The sequence below is a fragment of the Myotis lucifugus genome, unplaced genomic scaffold (genome assembly GCF_000147115.1).
Source record: "Myotis lucifugus unplaced genomic scaffold, Myoluc2.0 scaffold_28, whole genome shotgun sequence".
Taxonomy (NCBI): Eukaryota; Metazoa; Chordata; class Mammalia; order Chiroptera; family Vespertilionidae; genus Myotis; species Myotis lucifugus.
The window spans coordinates 5,904,610-5,927,476 of NW_005871076.1; the positions used below are offsets into that span (position 1 = coordinate 5,904,610).

A 22,867-nucleotide genomic window follows, 5' to 3' on the forward strand; every position below is an offset into this window, starting at 1 on the left:
TGAGTATTGACCTATGAGCCAGGAGGTCAGGGTTCGATCACCTGGTCAGGGCACATGCCTGGGTTGTGGACTCGATCCTCAGTGGAGGGCATGCAGGAGGCAGTCAATCAATGATTCTCTCTCATCACTGATATTTCTATCTCTCCCTCTCCCTTCCTCTCTGAAATCAATAAAAATATATATAAAAAGAGTGAAATCTATAAAACTCTTAGAAAAAAACATAAATGCAAGTCTTTGTAACATAGGATTAGGCAATGATTTCTTGATATGCCACCCAAAACACAAGCAACAAAAGAAAAAATAGATTAATTGGATATTATCAAAATTTAAAACTTTTGTACTTTAAAAAATATATTTTATTGATTTTTTACAGAGAGGAAGGGAAAGAGATAGAGAGTCGGAAACATCGATGAGAGAGAAACATCGACCAGCTGCCTCCTGCACATCTCCCACTGGGGATGTGCCCGCAACCCAGGTACATGCCCTTGACCGGAATCGAACCCGGGACCTTTCAGTCCGCAGGCCGATGCTCTATCCACTGAGCCAAACCGGTTTCGGCAAACTTTTGTACTTTAAAAGATACCATCAAGAAAGTGAAAAATCAACCCACAGTACAGGAGAAAATATTGTCAAATTATATATCTGATAAAGGACTTGTATCCATATAAAATACTCTTTTTTTAGAGAGAGAGAGAAAGAAGGATAGATAGAAACATCTATGAGAAGCATTGATCAGCTGCCTCCTGCATGCCCCCTACAGCCAGCATCCTGGGCATAGGATGTGCCCTGACCGGGAATCAAACTGATGAACTCTTGGTTCATGGGTCGATGCTCAACCACTGGGCAACACCAGCTGGGACCATATAAAGTACTCTTACAATTCAAAAACAAAAAGACAATTCAATTGAAAAATGGGCAAAGGATCTGAATAGGCATTCCTCCAAAGAAGACAAACAAATAGCCAATAAGCACATGAAAAATTGCTCAACATCATTAGTCATTAGGGAGATGCAAATCAAAGTCACAATGAGATATCATACTATCTCATATCCACTAGGCTGGCTAGAATAAAAAAGATGTGTTACTTACTATGAGCTCTTCAACAAGGCTTTGGGTCTCTGCCTGCCTAACTGAATTGTGTCGTAGCAAAAGACTGGAGACATTCTAAATGCCCATCAGTAGCCCATCAGTAGGGGATGTACTAGTATATACATCAATAATGTGCAGCTTTTTAAAAGAATGAGGTAGATATATAATACTTGTCAATATTTATGTAAGGGCAGATGCTATCAAGCACTTTGATGAATATTTCATTTAATCATAACAACTCTGTGAAAATAGTAATCATTATTAGCCCATTTCAGAAGACAACACTAAGGCACAGAGGTTAATTACACCGTAAGATCAGATCCCAGCCAAAGCATTTTGATTCCAGAGTTCATGCTCTAGTCCAGCAGGTCTCAAAGTGTGGTTTAGGAATCCCAAGACCCTTTTGAGGGGTCTGCAAGTGTAAAATTATTTTCATAATACAAACATTATTTGCCTTTTTTCATTCTTATTCTCTCGGGATTGTACAGTGAAGTTTTTGAGAGGCTACCTATATGTAATTATATCATCACTTTATGTTTAAAAAAATTTTTTTTTGTTAATCCTCACCGGAGGATATTTCTTCCACTGATTTTCAGAGAGAGTGGAAGGGAGGGGAAGAGACAGAGAGAGAAACATTGATATGAGAGACACATCGAGTGATTACTTCCTGCACACGCCCCAACTGCAGCTGGGGATAGAGCCTGTAACTGAGGTACATGTGTGCCCTGGACTGGAATTGAACCCATGACCCTTCAGTCCACAGGCTGGTACTCTAACCACTGAGAAAAACTGGCCAGGGCTGTGTTTTAAATTTGTTTTGTTTTCATTTCTAGTAAGGTAAATATTGATAGATATAACTCACATGAACAAAAGCTCTTTGGGGGTCTTTAATAATTTTAAAGAGTATAAAAAATTTTCTGAGATCAGAATGTGCAGAACTGACACTCTAGTCTAAACTATTATTCTATACTTCCCATCTCTGTTTGTTATGGATCAATCTCTAAGAGAAATTGTTAGTTTATAAAAGCAAGATTAATTTAGAGAGGTGATTATAATTATCTAAAAGCTGCCATTTAAGTAAGAAAAAATAGAAAGGTATCTATACATATAATCACTCTGTATATAGGACTCAAAGGAAACTTATTAACAGTGGTTGTCCTTAGGGTAGGTTACTGGGTGATGGAATGGGGAAGCAGGAAATTTTTTTCACTGTATATAATTTAGTACTGCTGGGTATGTTTCTTCTACCATGTGTCTATATTAACTTTTATTTTATTTTATTTTATTTTATTTTTAAATATATTTTATTGATTTTTTACAGAGAGGAAGGGAGAGAGATAGAGAGTTAGAAACATCGATGAGAGAGAAACATCGATCAGCTGCCTCCTGCACATCTCCTACTGGGGATGTGCCTGCAACCTAGGTACATGCCCTTGACCGGAATCGAACCTGGGACCTTTCAGTCCGCAGGCCGACGCTCTATCCACCGAGCCAAACCGGTTTCGGCTATATTAACTTTTAAAAACAAAGTTTAAAAAGATAGCCATAAGGAGAAAAAGAGAGACAGAGAGAGAGAGAGAGAGAAAAATGCACACAAATTAGGGTGGTTAGGTGTTTCTTCTAGTGTTACTGTCCTGTGGTTCAACTCTCAGGACCCTAGCCTGCACCTTGATAGTAAGATTTAGCACAGTTGTTCTATTCACTTGCAGGAATATAGAAAGAATAAAATATTAGATGTAAAAATACTTTGAAAGGCATTGAGTTCTCAGTGGGAGGACATTGTTAATGACTATGAATGTTTCATTAATGTGTTCAGCAATTTTCTTTTAAGTTTGTTTTAGGGCTCACCAGTTGGAGGGAGGATCAGGGTACTATTTTGCAGTTACTTGTAAAAAAAAGGCCTTTGTAGACATATATGTTTCTGATGTGTGTTTTTAGAATCAAGAAATGCAGAAATTACTATGAAATTCTGGGAGTTTCTCGAGATGCCAGTGATGAAGAGCTTAAGAAAGCTTACCGAAAACTTGCCCTGAAATTTCACCCTGACAAGAACTGTGCTCCGGGAGCAACAGATGCTTTCAAAGGTCTGGTCCTGAACTAGGGCTTAATTCTGCCCTTCTTGTGATGTTCTCTCATAACAAGTTGTTTTCAGACTCCCCTGTAATTCTTTTATGAAGCCACAGCAGAGTTTGTTTTCCCCTGCCACACCTCTTAAATAGTGATTATCAGAATAGCTTCCTCTTGTCTTCATTCACTTCACCTTAATTTCTTTTGGAAAAAATATTTGGTTTATTTGTAATACTTTTTGGAACTGTATATCCATTGATTCCACAAATATTTATTGAATATCTATGTGCCAGATGTCATGGTAAATAAAACAAACATGATTCCTCTTGTGGAACTTATAAGCTAAGTAGGGCCTAGACAGCATTCCTAAACTTCTCTGGCCATGGAGCTCTTTGTTCATGAAACCTGTTATTAACATGTTCATATGAAAAATCTGTGTAAACTTTTTTCCATTGATTTCCATGATACTTTAAGAAACATTCTTAAAAATATTTTTGACCCAATACATAAATAAAAATCTTACTTAAGAGCTTCACCGCCAGTGAAGTCATTGACTCAGGCAAGGATTATCAATGGATGTTAAAACCAATGGGTGATAGGTGGTTGTTGAATAGGATATTCACATGAAGTTAAAGTATTACCCCACAGAATACTTACTGATAATAAAAGGGGGAAATTCCTTTATGATGGAGATATCTAGCTGTCACCACTTTAACCAAATAATCCAACTTATCACTAGCACTGGAACAACCTAACATTATGTAGTATAGCACCTATGTGGTATTCTTGTTTGACCTGAATTTAATATTGAGAAAATAATCAAAATATGAGACATTCTACAAAGAACACTGAGCTACTCTTCAAAAAATTCAATATAATGAAAAGCAAGTAATTTGGAGAGACTGTTCTGGATTAAAAGAAACTAAAGAGATGTAAAACCAAATGCAATACATAAACCTTGCATGGACTTATTGGGTAATAATGTTACTTTCTTAGCTGTGATAATGGTATTGTTATCATGTAGGAGAATGTTTTTCTTTTTAGGAGACATATGTTGAAATATTAGGGGTAAAGTGTTATAATGCAGCCTACTTCCCATGGCTCAGCAAAAGAAATGTATATGTAACTAGAGGCCCGGTGCACGAAATTCGTGCACTGGGGGCAGGTCCCTCAGCCAGGCCTATGCCCTCTTGCAGTCCAGGAGCCCTTGGGGGATGTCCAAATGATGGCTAAGCCCATGGTCGGACATCCTTAGCGCTGCCATGGAGGCGGGAGAGGCTCCCGCCACCACCGCTGCACTCGCCTCTGGCTGAGCGGTGCCCCCCCCCCCCCACCCTGTGGGAGCGCACTGACCACCAGGGGGCAGCTCCTGCGTTGAGCGTCTGCCCCCTGGTGGTCAGTGCACGTCATAGCAACCAGTCGTTCTGCCATCCAGTTGATTTGCATATTAGCCTCTTCTTATATAGGATATGTATGTATGTATGTATGTATAGAAAGTTAAGGAAAGCAATGTGCCAAAATTGATGAATTAAGGTAAAGGGTATACATGTGTTTATTGTACTCTTTTTCAACTTATTTATAGACTTGAAATTTTTCAAAAGAAAAATTAAAAAATTAGAGAAATTTTTTTTAAGTCACCATTTGCCTCAGATTATGTGCCATTGTGAATCTAGTTCTCCCCACAGTTTCTACACGGAAACAAATAGGTAACCCACCTTCTCTTTACACCTTCATGTAAGGTATCTCACAGACTAATGCCATTTCTTTGATAAATCTGCCATATTTCAAGGGATGTGAATGTTTAAGCAACTTTATTTAGGTTTTTTTTCTATTTAGATGTTTTATTGCTGTAAATATTTAATAATTACTTAGGTAGAAAATCATAAAGAAATGCTCTTTCTGACTGTGTTTTGATAGAGTTGACTGACTCACGGGTAGGGGTGGGGATGTTTTAAAAGATTTTTCTGCTCTAGCCGGTTTGGCTCAGTGAATAGAGTGTCAGCTTGTAGACCAAAGGGTCCAGGTTTGATTCTGGTCAAGGACACGTGCCTTGGTTGCTGACTTCTCCCCAGCCTGGGCCCTGGTGGGGCTCATGCAGGAGGCAACCAACCGATGTGTCTCTCTTACATCGATGTTTCTCTCTGTCTTTCCCTCTTCTTCCACTCTCCCTAAAAATCAATGGAAAAATATCCTCGGTTGAGGATTAACAAAAACAAACAAACAAAAAGATTTTTCTGGGGGCATTCTTTAATTAGAGGTATGGATTATATGTTTATGTTAAATGAAATTGGACAAATAGGGAGGAGAGGTGATGATAAGCATATGTAATCTATTCAGTCTTTGATCTCTCACTAATTTCTAAAGGCCATTTTGTAAAGGAAGCTGAATAAGATTGTGATGAGTAAGGATTTTGCTTTTAGCCAAACAATAATTTTACTGGTTATTTCATTCAGGAGATTGTTTCTATACTTCAAGTAGAACACCACTACTTATGTATGAACTATTTCCAGTAATAAACTATAGCTCTCAAATGAAATAAGAACATTTTTGATGAATGAAAACAGTAGTTCTTAGTTCATCTTGAGTGCAGTGTTGTTTTCAAACTAGATCATGGAAAATTTCAAGGGCAAGCACTTTGGTGAACTTTCTAGGCCCAACCACTTCCCATCCAGTGGTCGGCAAACTCATTAGTCAACAGAGCCAAATATCAACAGTACTTCTTCAAAATAGACTCGCCCAGGCCGAAAACCAACTTCTGCGCATGGGCCACGAAGTTTCAATCGCACTGTACGTGTGTGGCCGAGTGGTATTTTGTAGAAGAGCCACACTCAAGGGGCCAAAGAGCCGCATGTGGCTCGCGAGATGCAATTTGCTGACCACGGTCTTAGGCCCCTGTGAAGTTATCCAGCACCAATCAACTCTGGGCTTTTCATTGCAGCTACTGTGATCACCCTCAGCTACAGCAAAGACTATGTACTCAGGTACTTTTTGTTTTGGTTGCAGCAATAGGAAATGCCTTTGCAGTTCTTAGCAATCCGGACAAGAGACTCCGCTATGATGAATATGGAGATGAACAAGTGACTTTCACTGCCCCTCGAGCCAGATCTTATCATTATTACAGGGACTTTGAAGCTGACATCACTCCAGAAGAGTTATTCAATGTCTTCTTTGGAGGACAATTTCCTACAGGTCAGTATCCCAAAATTATCCTGAAAAAATTGATATATCAGCAAGCTCCTGTTTGAGGATCTGAATGGAGGGACATGATATGATGAAAACAGCAGGAATTTGGAATCAGGTGAACTGGGATTTGAGTCAAGTCTCTAGCCTCCAACTGTGCATGAGTTTGACCAAATCACTTAGTCTCTATTATCCTGTTTCATCACCTGAAAAATGGAGTTAGTAATACCTACCTCACAGGGCTGCTGTGAGGATTAGATATTTTTAAGTGCTTTCTAAATAAGTAACAATATACCATTTGTTCTTGTTATTATTATTGCAAAATAGCAGCTATATAAAGATAAAAGTTAGAAAAGCACCCCCAGAGAGTTGGAAATTGGTTTAAGTAAATGCCCCGGAAGATGAATTTTATGAGATGCTATTAAAGATTCTGATATTGGGCAAGGAAGCAAGTCAGACAAGACCCATGGCCCAGATGCTCTTCCTTTACTCCCCTTTTGGAGTTCTCTCACTCACTGGTTATAAAGGACTATTTAAATAAAGGCAGGAGAGCTAAGCACATTCCATCTCCAGCTGGTTCACTTGGCTTACCTACTGTCTTATTTTTCTACTGGGTAAAATGGGACAATACTCTAACCACAGAGAACCTAATTGGGAAGAAGGACCTTGGAAAAGGCAAGGAAGAAGTGTTTGCCATATCCCATACTAAGGGTTTTTCTTTCTTTTCCAGGAAATATTCATATGTTTTCAAACGTGACAGATGATACCCACTATTACCGCCGGCGGCACCGACATGAGAGGGTGCAGAAACGGAAGGAGGAGGAAGAAGATAAACCTCAGGTACGTCGGGAGGACAGGAGAACTGCTGCTCATAACACTTGTACTAAGCGGCCGTTATGGTATCTGATCGGGTGTTAGAAGTTTAACCCGAGAATATGTTACTGAAATGTGCTTTAGAAAAGCAGAGGCAATGGTAAGAAGAGCTGGGTAATTGACTCAAAGAGGCCAGAATAGTAACTCTCTTACCTACCTATTCTTTGGTGGCTGGCCCAGGAAACTATTTCCCTTGTGGGGTACTTCAGTCAAGGTTTTCCTGAATGCAGAAGGTACAAATTATCAATTTAAGGTAAGGGATCTAGGGGGGTCTCATGAAGTTCAAGGGCAGGAAGTGCAGCTCTGTCTCATGATAGATGGAAACCAGGCACTGGGGTGCTGTCAGGCACCCACACACTGTGCTCTCCGTGACTAGTTGGGGCCATATTATCTCCAGTTTTCCCATCTCTTTTCATCTGCTTTGTTCTCTGTGATCAGCCTGGTTTGTCCTACTTCCCTTTGCAAATGGCCAATCCCCAGTGCCTAAGAGTGACTACCTGGCAGTCACTGGTGATAGATCTCAACCCCAAATTCCTATGGGGGGGGAATGTGATTATCCTTGCTAGGTTAGATGTCCCCCAGTCTGTTCAGCTGTGACCGGCAACAAAGTTATATAACACTAACATGACCCCATGAGAGTAACCGTCAGGGCAGACTCACCCAGAAGTGTCTGCTTCATTTGTCTTAGAAAAGGGGAATACAGGAGAATTACTGGGTGTCAATCAGGTTGTGGGTGGGTCTCCTTCAAATTTCTCAGCAGAAAGAACAGAGGTGTTTGGTACTTCTCTGCAAAGTATAGCCTTCCCAAAAAAGCCTTGGGCTTTGGGCAGTGCATTGGTAATTTGTATTTTCTTTGGGAAAAGAATCTTATTTTCTATAAGTTTTATATTGATGAAGAACACTTACACCAAATATATTTTCTTTTTCAGACTACGTATTCTGCATTTATTCAGTTACTTCCAGTTCTTGTGATTGTGATTATATCTGTTATTACTCAGCTGCTAGCTACTAATCCCCCATACAGTCTATTCTACAAATCGTAAGTCAAATATTTATGAATCTTAACAACAATCTGAAGGGTAAAAGACTTGAAGGTTTTTCCTGTATGTTACTAACATTTCATTTCATCTTTTGTTGTAAAAACACAGATTTTGTATTTAAAGGAACAGTTGGATAGTAATAGTGCAAAGATTCTCAAAAATACTGTAGGCAGTTTCCTATGTGCTCAGGACATGGATTGTTTTGTTGTACAGCGACATCATCTGGTCAGTTGCAGGACAGCAACAACTGTCTTCTGAAGGACTAATAAAATAACTCCAAGTTCAGATTAAATCCTTATCACACCATGTTAGAAAGGGCCTACTGAGCTTGTGATAGGATTGCTGGACTCTCCCACCCCCTCCCCACCTGGATCTGGGAACATAGTAACTGAGATCCAGTGATTTTAAATTTAAGAAATTGCAAAAATAGAACATTTATTCATAAGGCTACATAGTCAATCATAGTATCACATTCTTTTGCTGAAAATGTAGAAAATCATTGTAATTTTGTATTTCATGCAGATTATGAGCTCTCATAGGAATATTTTAATTTCTTCCATTAATTATTTCAATTAATTCAATTTTCAAAGTTAGTCCCCAGAGAATAATCAGCATCAACTGGCAACATGTTAGAAATGCATACTCTTGCCCTAGCCTGTTTGGCTCAGTGGATAGAGCATCGGCCTGCAAACTGAAAGGTCCCAGGTTCGATTCCAGTCAAGGGCACATGCCCAGGTTGTGGGTTCAATCCCCAGTGGGGGACTTGCAGGAAGCAGCCGATCCATGATTCTCTCTCATCATGGATGTTTCTGTCTCTCTCTCCCTCTTCCTTCCTCTCTGAAATCAATAAAAATATATTTAAAAAAACATAAATGTATTAGGAATGCATACTCTTAGGTTTCATTCCATATCTATGGAATCAGAAACTCTGGGGATGAGAACCTCAGTGTTGTTTCTTTTAATCCTCACCCGAGGATATTTGGATATTTTTTCTATTGATTTCTAGAGAGTAGAAAGGAGGGAGGGAGAGGAGAGAGAGAGAGAGAGAGAGAGAGAGAGAGGTGAGAGAGAGACAGACATCAATGTGAGAGAGACACATAGATTAGTTGCCTCCTGCACGAGCCCCTACTGGGGCTGGGGAATCTGCAATTGAGGTACATGCCCTTGACCAGAAATCAAACTTGCAACCCTTCAGTCCACATGCTGATATTCTAACCACTAAGCAAAACTGGCCAGAGCAATAACCTGAGTTTCAACAAGCCTTCCAGATTATCCTGGTCCATATGAAGGTTCAAGAATCGTTATTTTTAAAAGTTAATCATGATAAATTAGTCATTACTTATTATTATAGTTTAGCAGACAAAAACCTTACAAAATTCAGTCCATGAGGCAATACACAACAGGGAGAGTCTTTTTTTTTAATATATTTTTTTATTCTCAGCTGATGATATTTTTTTACTGACTTGAGAGAGAGAGAAACATTGATGTGAGGGAGAAACATTGATCAGTTGCCTCCTGTACACACCCTGACCCAGGATCAAACCTGCAACCTAGGTATTTGCCCTGACCAGAAATCTAAGTGGTAACCTTTTGGTGTATGGGATGACACTCCAACCAACTGAGCTGCCCAGCCAGGGCAATAGGAAGAGTCTTTGTTGATGATCACTATAGACTGAAAACTATCATTTTAAGTCAATATCTTCATTTTACAAAGAAGAAATCTGAGACTCAGAGATAAGTCATTACTATTAGATTACATTGGCCTGATTCCCTCCATTTCCTGACTTGCCATGTTTTTCCATACGCTATTGCTACCTCCTTTCTTGTCAGGTAGTGGGGCAGTCAGAAACCTGCTAACAGCTCCCCAAAGGGAAGTGAGAGAAGTCATGACCTGAGCTCTTAGACATTCGGCAAGATCCTTAAGTAGAGAGAACAAAGGAGAAGGCTGGGGAAAAGTCAACTATAACTCATTTGAGATAGAATTTGTCCAGTTTGAATAAAATCAACTTGCATTTTGCACATTGCTGTCACATTGTTTTCATTGGAATTTGAGTTCCCTTCTATACTTCTTTATGGTTAGAATTTAGTTAACCCAGACCTGTCAATGTTTCTAAGCACCAAATACCATTGGATATCTTAGACCACAGAGAGTTAGCCCAGAAGCATCATTAAAATTTTTTTCTTAGTTTTTTGCAGTTCTCACTTAGCAGCTATGTGTGTACATTTTATTTTGTCCTAAAGATTGATGCTAGGTGGGTGTAATCTATCTGGTTATTTATAAACTAGAGGTCCAGTGCACAAATTCATGCACCAGTGGGATCCCTCAGCCTAACCTGCGGGATTGGGCCAAAACTGGCTCTCCGACATTCCCCGAGGGGTCCCGGATTGTGAGAAGGCACAGGCCAGGCCGAGGGACCCCCACCGGTGCATGATCAGAGCCGGAGAAGGATGCGGGAGGGCTCCAGGGCACGTCCGGCCTGTCTTGCTCAGACCCCAGCAGCAAGCTAACCTACCGGTAGGAGCGTCTACCCCAGTTGGTCAACCGGTCGACTGTCTGCCCCTTGGTGGTCAGTGCACATCATAGCGAGCGGTTGAGTGGCCTCAGCATATCATTAGCATATTATGCTTTGATTGGATGAATGGATGACTGGACACTTAGCATATTAGGCTTTTATTATATAGGATAGTGTACTGTAACAATCAGTTTATTCAACCAACATTTACCAATAGCCTACTCTGTGCCAGGTACCATGCTAGGTCCTACACAATATCCAAATTGTTTTTTAAGCATTAGCATTCTACTTTTAGCATAGAACGCAATATAAGAGAGGTGGCTTCTTTAAGAGAATAAAGTAACTATGCTGAGGTGAATCCACAGCGTGAACATGCTCAGAGTAGCAATAACGACAACATTACAGTTACTACTTTGCTAGGGAAGTTACAAATGTTAGGTGCATTAGACAATGACACCTACGTCTGCCCTATGAAGAGGTAATTGTGACCATGATATCTGTGAGGCCAGTGATGAGTAATATTGCCAAATATAACAAGTTTACCTGAGCCTCTCTCTCTCCATATTTCAGGACCATGGGCTATACCATTTCTAGAGAAACCCAGAACCTGCAGGTGCCTTACTTTGTGGATAAAAACTTTGACAAGGTCTACAGGGGAGCATCTCTGCGTGAACTGGAGAAGACGATAGAGAAGGATTACATTGATTACATCCAGACGAGTTGTTGGAAGGAGAAACAACAAAGTAAGATACTCTAAAAGGGGCTTTAGCTGGTGCTTCCAACTTAAGGCATCCCCAGCTTCCTGGTCCCTCCTCTCCTTGTTTGGGTCGCACATACTTATACCGTATGAACAGAAAGAGGACAGAGGCCCATTCAGGATACTATAAAAAAAGGGACACATGTAGCCAGGACTTGGAAATCTTAGTTGCCTTTTTGTTTTTCTGTCTCTGAGTCTCTATCTCTCTCTGCCCACCTGCCCATTCTCCTCTCTCTGCCAACTGCCCTCTTTTGCTTCCTCGAGCTCTCCTCCTTCATAACCTTATCTTGCCATGGTCAGTCTTCCAACTTCTCTAGCTCCCCCCCGCCCGCCCAGTCATTGGCCCCTTTCTACATCACAAGCTTCCTCTGAAAGTTCTCTTTGCTACCTAGTTTGGTCCAATTTCCTAATTCCACATTCCCTAGAGGGAAATCTGTCTGATCCAGCCTAACTTTATTTTTCTTTCTTTTTTTTTTTTTTTTTTTTTTTTTTTTAAATATATTTTATTGATTTTTTACAGAGAAGAAGGAAGAGGGACAGAGAGTTAGAAACATCGATGAGAGAGATCGATCAGCTGCCTCCTGCACGCCCCCACTGGGGATGTGCCCGCAACCAAGGTACATGCCCTTGACCGGAATCGAACCTGGGACCCTTGAGTCCGCAGGCCGACGCTCTATCCACTGAGCCAAACCGGTTCGGCTATTTTTCTTTCTAAAGAATAGTTTATTGATTTTTTGAGAGAGAGGAAGGGAGAGGGAGAGGGAGGGAGAGAGAGAGAGAGAGAGAGAGAGAGAAACATCTATGTGAGAATGCAACATCCATCGGCTGTTGCATGCCCCCTACCAAAGATAGAGCCCACAATCCAGGCATGTGCCCTTGAACCCGAAACCTCCTGGTGCCTGGGACAATGCCCAACAACTTCGGCCAGGTCCAGCCTACTTTTTGAGCCAAACCAAAGGTTTGCAGGCTGTTAGTATTGAGTCACATGCCCCCTCCCTTCCCCTCCTGTCAGCTTAGGCTACACAGAACAAAAGGGGCCCTCCCTGGGTCTGCCCCTTCACTATGGGTGAGTCTGAGAAGGCCTTCTACTCTGTTTCCCTCTCTGAAGACAGTTTGGGTAACAGTGTCTGCCACTTGGCTTTCAATTCCAGTGAGTATTAATGGGGAGTGCTGATAGCAAGAGTAGCTCTGTCTCTCAGCCAGCATGTTCACTTTTCATCCCACTTGAATTCCACATACACACAAACTCACACACACATGCACATGTACACATATACCATTAGTAACTATTTATTATAAAACTTGGCTTTGGTTAATTTTTTAAAAGCAAGCTCCAACTCATTTTTTAAAAACTTATACTGGGTATTATTAAACATCTAAAAGTGTCTGATAAAATTAGCTCTTCAGTCATAGTGCTGCTAAGCCCTTGCTGACCCATCATGCATCCCAGCCCCACCCCCAAGTTAATCTCTCCTTCCTGTGTGTTCTTAAAGCACTCTGCTCGTCCTATTAGCAGAGTACTGCTCTCATAGTGTTAGTGTTCCGTAGGTACAGGTCAGTCTCCGTGCTGGACTATGGGCTCTCTGAGGACAAGAACCATGTCTTACTAATTTTGTGTCTCAGGCACCTGGCCCTTGTTTCAGAACAGGTGCTCAACAAGTGTCTTTTGAAGAGAAGATTCTCAGAACTGGAAAACAAAGAAAATGCTGAGGCTTAGGAATCACAGAACAGGGTTAGTGTCCTAACCCTAGCCCTTAGGGACCTTGTCTCTGCCCCCGACAAGCAACTGAACTCTCAGGTACATGAGGAGCATGGTAGGCAATGGCTCTGGGGTGCAAGGGGGAAGTAAGCAGGAGGAGGAAGTTGTTTTTTTATTGAAAAGTCTGAGGGTTCAGAAAGTACCCGACCTCATGTTAAACTAGGTTTTGCAAGTTTTTAAAAATCAGAAAAGAAATTGGAGCAAGATAAAGGCCTTAGACCAGCGGTTCTCAACCTGTGGGTCGAGACCCCTTTGGGGGTCGAACGACCCTTTCACAGGGGTCACCTAAATACATCCTGCATATCAGATATTTACATTACGATTCATAACAGTAGCAAAATTATAGTTATGAAGTAGCAACGAAAATAATGTTATGGTTGGGTCACAACATGAGGAACTGTATTAAAGGGTCGCGGCATTAGGAAGGTTGAGAACCACTGCCTTAGACTAAAAGGCCATATATTTGTGGATCCAAATCACGGAAAGGCCATAGTGTGTGTCCTGAAAGTTCCCCATTGTTTTGGGCCCTGGGAGGGTTTGGAATTTGTTGCTTTCTACAAGAACTAGATGCAAATCTGCATTTCACATTGTTCAGACACACACCTACCCACCCACACACATACCCCAACGGATACTATGCAAAGAGCTTATAATAAGGATTGCACCTATAATAAGGTGGCCTCTAGGCTTTTGTCCTCATCCCCATGAGGCCTAGTTTCGGGGCTTTTGCAGTCTCCAGATATAAATAAAAATCCAGTGAGTAAACATGATGCATGTACCCACAAGTTCTAAATGGGGTTATCAGCACACATCCCTTAAAAATCTATTTCTGGTATTTAAGGATGGTGATGGTTGTCCGTAGCCTCCACACAACCCAAGTGCCATTTGAGAACCAGCAGCATCTGCCCTCCGGTTCCAGCAGCAAGTGCAGCCAACGAGGTTAAATTTAGCACTTGGAGGTTGTAAAAATAAACCCACTTGAGAACCAAGTTCACTCTTGGCAAAATACTGAGTGGAAACTGTTTTTAGCAAAGTTAGCCATTATCTTTTTAAATCTTTTGTTCATGTCTTTTCTCTGCTCTCCCTGAGAATGCTTAATCTGAATGAACTTCTGAGTAATCCTTTAATATGAATACAATTGCTGTTTTCTCCTTCACAGCTGCATCTAGATAATAAACCTGATGCCAGGGGAAGTGGCCATGCCACTGGCCTGGGATGGACAAAAGTGATAGGCAGGAACTGCCTGAACTGATCTGAGATCCTCTCCAGGCCCTGGAGAGGGTAGCAGAGTGGGTAGAAGCTTAGGCTTTGAAATGGGGATAAATGAACTTCTTCCTAGAGAGTGTCTATGGATAATAGAAGATGATATGCATAACGCTTACCATAGTGGTGGAGCCCAGGCCTTGCTTGGCCTTGCTAGACTGGATGCAGCACTGTCTCATGGGGCCTGCTCATAAGTGTGGCTGGGATCTTCCAACTGTGAAGATTCTGATCTGAGCTTTTGGGCAGAGTACTCCTGGGAGAGGTTCTGGGACTTGCTTCTCTTGCCAATTTGCCTGAGTCAGTTTACCTTGAAGACTCAAAGCTCTGTCCATCAATTACACTGGCATTGAGGGCAAGGGAAATATTTTGCAAAGAATAAAAGATGTTCTCTTAATCCTGTCCCTCCCAAAGATTTTTTTTCTCTTAGAAGTTATTGAATATTAACAGAACTTGTAAAAAGTAACATATTATTTGAGTTGACCTTTTGCTCATTGAAGGGCAAAGGATCCACTGACAGTTTGGAGAGAAGTTTCTCTAAGCATGGTGGTAGAGGTGTGGGACATGGTTCCTTAAAACACTGACTTGTGCAAGGTCATTGCTCTGGAGCAGGGGTCTCAAGCTCTAGAGCAGTGATGGCGAACCTATGACAAGCGTGTCAGAGGTGACACGCGAACTCATTTTTTTGGTTGATTTTTCTTTGTTAAATGGCATTTAAATATATAAAATAAATATCAAAAATATAAATCTTTGTTTTACTACGGTTGCAAATATCAAAAAATTTCTATATGTGACACGGCACCAGAGTTAAGTTAGGGTTTTTCAAAATGCTGACAGGCTGAGCTCAAAAGGTTCGCCATCACTGCTCTAGAAGCATTGAAACCCAGTTTCAATCAACTTTACAAGAAGTAATGTGGCTTTTTGAGAAAGGCATTCATATATGTGCAGTTATCTTTCACCAGCTTGCTACCATGGTCTTCAATGTAGAAAATAGTAAGAATCACTAGCCTTAATGTTTTCTGGAGTGAGATTTCAGGAATGAGGCATTTAGATAAGCTTGGTAAGCAAAAAATCTAAGGAAATAAAAAAAATGAAAGGATGAGAAGAAGAAAAAAACACCCTACGAAAATCATTTAAAGGAAGAGCAAAGCCACAGAACCTGTTCCGTACACTGATGTAACTGTGATTCCAGAGAACCAAAGGGAAAGACTGACTTTATAGAGGCCTCCTAAACAGCTTTCCCACGTGCCAAAGGAGCCAGAGAAGTGGAGTTAGTGCTGCACTCTGGGCAGGACCTAAGAGCAGAGGGCTTTCACTTGGGTGCAGCACATGATCCTCCATGAAGCCCCATCACCTGCAACGACGACGGTGCCAAGGCAAGCTCTGGCCAGCAGGCACTGCAGGCACTCGCACCAAGGGAAGAGAGCACATTGTTCTGAAGCCTAGGAGACCCGCTGTTTGCCAAGCAACTGCTGGGCTAGGGCCCAGACTCTGAGCCCTCATTGTAGAGGAAGGGTTTTCATGCATATCCACCCCTCACCCTGGAGTCCTGCACTTAATCTGCACTCTGGGCCTTACTTGGTGTAAATAGAATCATTGTGAGCAGAAATGCCAGACAGTGTTTTGTGTTGATAGAAGCTTATTCAGAAACCAATGCCCATTGTTCCCCCTGTCTAAGTATTAATTCCTGTGTCCCAGGCAGCTCGCTGATTAATGACAGGTGCCTCTGGTTCCACTAAGAAAAACAAAACCTGTCGGCAAGATGATTAAGAATGGATAGCACATCTCCAAATGATTAAAATAGCATTTTCACAAGTACAGTCATTGAAACATTGAGTAGCTGCCTACTGTTGGAGGCTTTCAGAAGCCACACAGCCCATCCAAGCGTGCCATCCTGTTAATACACGTCTCTGGAGGTGCTTGTCAGGCCTTCCCTCCTAATATTGTCTCTGAAACTTTACAAAAGAATAAAAAGTAGAGGCAGCCAACCATGTTGAGTTGGGGAAAACAGCAGAGATTATATTCTGGTTAAAAATAGAATGACCTTCTCCCACCATTAAGAGAAAATGAAATTCCTTTAGTCAAGGAGACAAAGGTCACCGGATCCAGATGATTTCACTTTTAAAAGGGCCCAGCTGCCTCTGGCCTTTGAATCAGGGGCTCCACATGTGGTGAGGGAATGAAGAAATCCACCAACAACCTGGCCTTCTATAGAAGGCTTACCCACCAGAAGTAGGCTGCCTCAGTTAGTGTGTATGAATTATGATCCAGCAATGCAAGGGAAAGAATGAAGCAGCTGTCTGTTTCAGATGACAGGAACAGGCGATTGGACTCCATTCTCTCCCAACTGCCATCTGAATACCATTTGTAGGAAGACCGTGAAACACAGTCTCCTCTTACTGCACACGTACAGGCTTCCCAACTCTGGTGCCAAATGTTCTATTGATAAGAACTAAGTCTGGTGCTTTTATAACGGAGCACAGATATTGTAGCACTCCAGGACCACAGGTGTCCTTTAATCCTTAGCACCTGGTGTAGTATAGTTGCCTGGTACTCTGTTTCTTGAATAAATGCCTGTTTCTTAAATATACAGTGGGGCCTTGACTTACGAGTTTAATTCGTTCCGTGACGGAGCTCGTAACTCAAATTACTCGTATGTCAAATCAATTGTGAACGAGTGAGACACGTGATGCTGGGCTGATGTGGCGTTCACTGTGACATTCGCTACGCCAACTAGCAGTGGGGTATCTGAAGCTGGCTCATAACCCGAATTTTAGCTCGCAACTCAAAGCAAAAAATCGGCCGAGAGACGGCTCATATCTCGAAAAACTCGTTAGTTGGGACACTCGTAAGTCAAGGCCCCACTGTAATTGAAAGAGAAAGTATTAAATAAAGTATAAGAAGCTTTGATTCCAGAAATACTGAAATGAAGCAAAGGACCTCAAGTCCTTTGATGAATTGGTTTCTCTTTTATCTTTCAGAGTCCGAGCTGACCAATTTGGCAGGATTATACAGAGATGAACGACTGAAAGAGAAAGCAGAGTCGCTGAAACTTGAAAACTGTGAAAAACTTTCCAAACTCATTGGCCTACGCAGAGGTGGCTGAGAGGATGATAGTCCTACGCAGGGTCGGGGTTTTGCTACTTGTTACTATTTATGTTCCTAATTCCATTTTATAATACAAAACTAGGAAATGATGAACATTTTACAATTTGCTAACTTTATTTGGTGGGCTGAGTTGAAGGCGCTTGAGCATGGAGCCAGACTTGTCATCACAGAATCCCTTCCTGGGGATTGGCTCCAGGGGCCAGGAACAGCTCATCTAAGTTGAATTAATGACAAAGTGTTGGATTCAGCCCCCCTGCTCCACACCTGCCCTGCCTCTAGGAATGCAGGTCAGGGCATCCCAGAGCAGATTCATGTTTTCTTCTTTTTTCCCTTCTTCGCTAACCACTCATTCCTAGGCAGAGCCAAAGCAGCTTAATATTGTTTGCAAAGTGCACCAAGAATTAGATCTCTCCCTTCATGAGAGTCTCCCCCAGGATTCAGCCTTTGGAACATACTCCTCATATTTCCACTTTCTAAGGGGAATGTGGAGAAATGTAAACTATTGTAGTCAATAGTTTCCTATTTGCCCAATCTCTATTCAGAGTTACTAGCAAAATGCCTGATCTGAGTTTTTTACTTCCTTAATTGTCTCTCTTGCAGAGGGACCAGAAATTAAAAGCTATTGAGTGAAACAGCTCAATGGAAGCAGGGGCCAGGGATGAAGGTAAAATGTAACCTTAGTCTCAGCTTCTCACTGAAAGTTCCCTAGTCCATCATAGAACCCAGAGAATGTTCTTTTTGCCATTTCCCCTTGTAGCATCACAGGAACTGAGTCCCTACACCCCAGAGGTGGCTGAGAGGAAGCACTGCCAGCTAGCTGGGCTATTTGCTCAAGCCTAGAGATAGAGGGGAGAGACCTTTCCATGGCTCTGGGGATCTGGTGTTGGCTCCAGCGGTCACTTTGTCTAATCCTATAGTTTGTGATATGAGAGGCTTTTTCATGTAGTCACCGTTGACTGAGTGCCTGGGATGAAGCAAGGGCTCTCAATGCATTTTCCTACTTTAGCCTCCTCACAGCTCTGTGAGGTGGACATGTTATCCCTGTTTTTATGAATGAGAATATTGACCCGGAGAGGATGAAAGGTTAACCTGTGTCACATAAGTGGTAATGGCAGAGCTAGACGGAGGTCTGATTATCAAGTAGAAAGTGTGAGATCATCCCCATTTCTCAGGTCATTCTAGCCAGATTGGTAAAGCTGAATCTTTCCCAAAGATGCCCCTGCCCCCTCCCCTCTGACCCCGTATACTTTCTGTGGCAGCCCATCCTCCATTCAGGACACCTTTCCCCCTGGTCTTTGGGAACCAAGACTCCATACCAACTTTGTATACAAAACAAAAGGTCCCTCAGAGGCAGGCAGCCCTTTCCACAGGTGACAAGGAAGGAGTAAGTTGCTTCCTGGGCTTATAGTTCCAGACTTCCTGCTGAGCCAAGCTACCTGAGCTGCCTAGATTATTGGGAATCTGAACCTGGAAGAATCAGTAAGTGACTGTGGTCTACACTCATATTTTCTCCAGGATGGAAGAAAAATTCCTGTTGGAAGGAGATTCTGCATGAAAACTGATTTCCAGAGTGGAGTTTCTCCTTTCAGATGCTCGGTCATGATTCAGACAGATGTGTCTGGCACGGTTCAACATGCAGACATTCCACAGGGTCAGGAGATGCCTCCAGAGGTAAAGAGTGGGGCTTTAGTGGCTGGTAGAGGACAACTGCTCAGCTGTGGGGAGGAGGAGCAGCTCCAGATATAGCCAGATTTTGCTGCCCAACTATGTCTATCCTCCTGGATTTGGGAGGCTTTCTTGTCTCCCTCTGAGTGACAGGGGGGATTTACACAGTAAAATGTGCCTGTGAGCCAAACAGGCTTATAGAACATTTTCCTGTGCACACCAAAATCAGCGCTCTCCTCTCAGCCCCAACCCCTGCTAGAAAATGGGCCATAAATTAAACTGACTTGACAGGTTAGAAGAACCTACTGTAGATGCCCCTGAAGAGTGTGGCCACACGTTTTATAGATTTCATGGCAGACATTAGTTATCTGTGATGATACTAAATAGAGGCAATACTAACTCCAATAAATGTCAGACCTATTGTCTGTCTTTATAGAACTGATGGTACTATTTAATTTATTACCTAGTAAACCACAACACTCACATCTGGTTTTCCTCAAGAGAATATTTGCATTTGGTTGAAGAATAGTTTATCTATTTGGTACAGTCCAGAATATTGTTAAACTAAAATTTCCTGGGTTATACTTTAGGTGGGTTGTCTACATGGTGGTAATCATAAGGATTTTCCTCTAGCCTACATCCTTTGGAAGGTTTCCTAGTCATATATAAGCTCTCTAGGTAAGGCTTATTCTTGCTGTCAGAACTGGTGTGCAGCGCTAGACCGTGTCTATGAGCATTAGAACAGCTTGAAGATGTGTAATGGGAGAAGGGCTAAGAAATAAGGCTTGAGGCTCAAGCAAAAATGGAAACTCTCATCATTAGGATGATAGTGCTCTTTGCACTGCATGATCAGCAGTGAGGAGGGGAGCATGAAAATCCTCACACCAAAGGACACTACAGCTTGAAGGAATCCATGACCCCTGATTAGCAACCCTGGGGTTCATCTGCTCAAACCAGAAAATGTCTGAACGTCCTTATCAGCTCCAGGCCTCACAGATTGGAAGAAGTGACCAGTAAAAAATGCAATTGCTATGCTTTCTGTTGGAAACTATTAAAAATTACACTGAACTCCAAACCCCACTGGAACATGAGATCCAGCAGCCTGGCCAAGCTATGTGTTATTCTCATTTCATCCTCACACTCAGGACAGGCTTTGTGAGGAGGCACTATTGGGTTTCTAGAAGCTTTCTGTTACAACTGGCCACACATGCAAGTAGTCTCTGCATGCATGATCCTCACAGGAGCTAGCAATCAGTACTTATTTTGGATTCATTTAAGGTGTAAGCTTAGTATCCTAATACACTTGTTTTTGGAAAGGGCCAAGTTATTGTACATCTTAATTTTTGAGCCTGCGTTGTTGATACCTCGTGCAATGACCACCAAGTAACTATATACCCATGTGTTAGATATTAATTACATCATTTGCATCCCATTCAGTATTTGGAATTAAAGATGTGAATGTTCTGTGACCAGAGCCAGGTTTGATACAGATGGAATCAGCTCCGGTGGAGTCCTGAGAAATCTGGTCACCTGATCTACTGCATCTGAATTAATTGTATTTTAACACAGAAAGAAATTAAATGATTTTATATATAAAAAGGGCTTTGTTTTTCCTTTGTTGTTTTTTAAATTTTTTAAATATATTTTTATTAATTTCAGAGAGAAAGGGAAAGGAAGAGAGAGATAGAAACATCAATGATGAGAGAGAATCATTGATTGGTTGCCTCCTGCACATTCCCTACTGGGGATCGAGCCTGCAACCCGGGCATATGCCCTTGACCGGAATCGATGCTCTATCCACTGAGCAAAACTGGCTAGGGTGAGGGAGATCTTTTCAAAGCATAAATTATGTCACCCTCTTGTTTAAAATATTTCAGTAGTTTTCTTTTGCCCCCAGAATAAAAATTACCAAAGTCCTTAGCATGGCCTAATGCTTAATAAGATTCTACCAAGTTTCTGACCTCTATCCCTGCTTGCCCTATACATCTTTTTCTTTTCCTTTTAATTATACCACTCTGCCAACCCCTTTGGCTCTAGGAACTTTGTGTATTCTGTTGCCTCTTTCTGGAACCCTTTCCCACTCCCCTGATTCTCCCCTCTTTGCTAAGTGCCACCTGGTTATCTTACTAGGTTTCAGCTCAAAAATCACTTCCTCACAGAAGTTTTCCCTGTACCCTAGATTGGGCTAAATCTTTAAAAATATTCTCATTCCTCTCTTTCTCAGCACCTGTCATAACTCTGGTGCTATTTATTTGAATAATGACTTACTTTGAGATTTGAGTGTTTATTATTGTCCGTCTCCCCCTCTACACTAAGTTTCAGTCTAATTTTATCTGAGCTGAACCCTGACCAGAATGACACACCATCTGTTAGGACTTCCTCTGAAAGTGCAGCCCAAGTTAAAACTCCTCCCATCGAAAGGTGGGATGTGTCCCTTCTCCTTGAAGCTGGACTCTGTGGCTTATTTACCAATAGAATGCAGCAGAAAGGACACGATGCCGCTTTGGGGGGCGGGGCGGGGGGCAGGACTTAAGAAACTGGCATCTTCCATTTCCTGCCACTTTGGATACTTTCTCTTGAACCCAGTCAACATGCTAGGAGAAAGCCCAAGCAGCCAATGGAGAGGAACAAGACCCTCAGCCTCAGATGAGCTCCCAACTGACAGCACCAATTTGCCAATTATGTGAGGGAGCCGTGAATCATGGCGGTGGAACTTCTAGCCTCCCTCTCTCTCCCAACAGCTGATACTACATGGAGCAGAGATGAGCTTTCACTATTGAACTCTGCCCAAATTGACAATTCCTGAGCAAAATAAAATTTTTAAGGTATAAATGTAGGGTGGTGTGTTATACAGCAATAGATAACCAGGAAATCAACCAGGATGACAACACTATGCAGAAAGCCACCCTTCCTGGGGCAGGATCACAGAGCTGTTTGTGGTGTCATGTCATCCTGAGCCCCACTGAGCCCTGGTTGGCCAGGAGCTGGTAGTGTTTGGTGATATAGAGAGTGGGAGACTGTGGCAGTCCCCAGCCAAGTTGACCATCCCGCAGTCTATGCTGGTGTGCAGGGTGCAGACCTGGATCCAGTGTTGTCTCTTGCTCAGGGAACTGGCTGCTGGAGCCTACTGTGCTCCAGGATTTTGGCCTAAGTGTACAAGGCACTCTGTTCCAGCTGGTTGAGGTAAATGGTGAGTGGCAAGAGATATCAAGCAGCACCTCATGAAAAACCCTACAGAAGGGACACAGTTCAAAGGAAAGATTCAGGGATCCCTGCCCCAGAGGAATGTGCAGCTTTGTTCAGGGTGATTCAGGTGAACATTCACATCTGATAAATAAAGTTACAAGAAGGCTCTGTGCTGAGGCACACAACCTATATATACAGCATCCTCTAGGCCAGTGGTTCTCAACCTTCTGGCCCTTTAAATACAGTTCCTCATGTTGTGACCCAACCATAAAATTATTTTCGTTGCTACTTCATAACTGTAATGTTGCTACTGTTATGAATCGTAATGTAAATATCTGATATGCAGGATGGTCTTAGGCAACCCCTGTGA

The 22,867-nt window shown here is 42.0% G+C and overlaps 1 protein-coding gene across 3 annotated transcripts in view; it reads left to right on the plus strand.

Moving 5' to 3' along the window:
* DNAJC18 (DnaJ heat shock protein family (Hsp40) member C18) overlaps nt 1-20,910 on the plus strand; it is a 27,318-nt gene extending 6,408 nt beyond the window's left edge. The window contains exons 4-10 of one of the 3 annotated variants that reach the window (XR_002828657.1): nt 3,028-3,173; nt 6,160-6,345; nt 7,067-7,176; nt 8,139-8,248; nt 11,333-11,505; nt 17,520-19,317; nt 20,749-20,910. Coding sequence is in view for 2 of the 3 variants with exons in the window: in XM_006086512.3 (XP_006086574.1) it covers nt 3,028-3,173; nt 6,160-6,345; nt 7,067-7,176; nt 8,139-8,248; nt 11,333-11,505; nt 17,520-17,644 (850 nt within the window). In the remaining variant the exon portion in view is untranslated. Of the gene's footprint in view, nt 1-3,027; nt 3,174-6,159; nt 6,346-7,066; nt 7,177-8,138; nt 8,249-11,332; nt 11,506-17,519 lie in introns of all 3 variants that reach the window. The other 2 variants (XM_006086512.3, XM_014453840.2) reach the window with 2 other exon arrangements.
* The last annotated feature ends 1,957 nt before the right edge of the window (nt 20,911-22,867 follow it).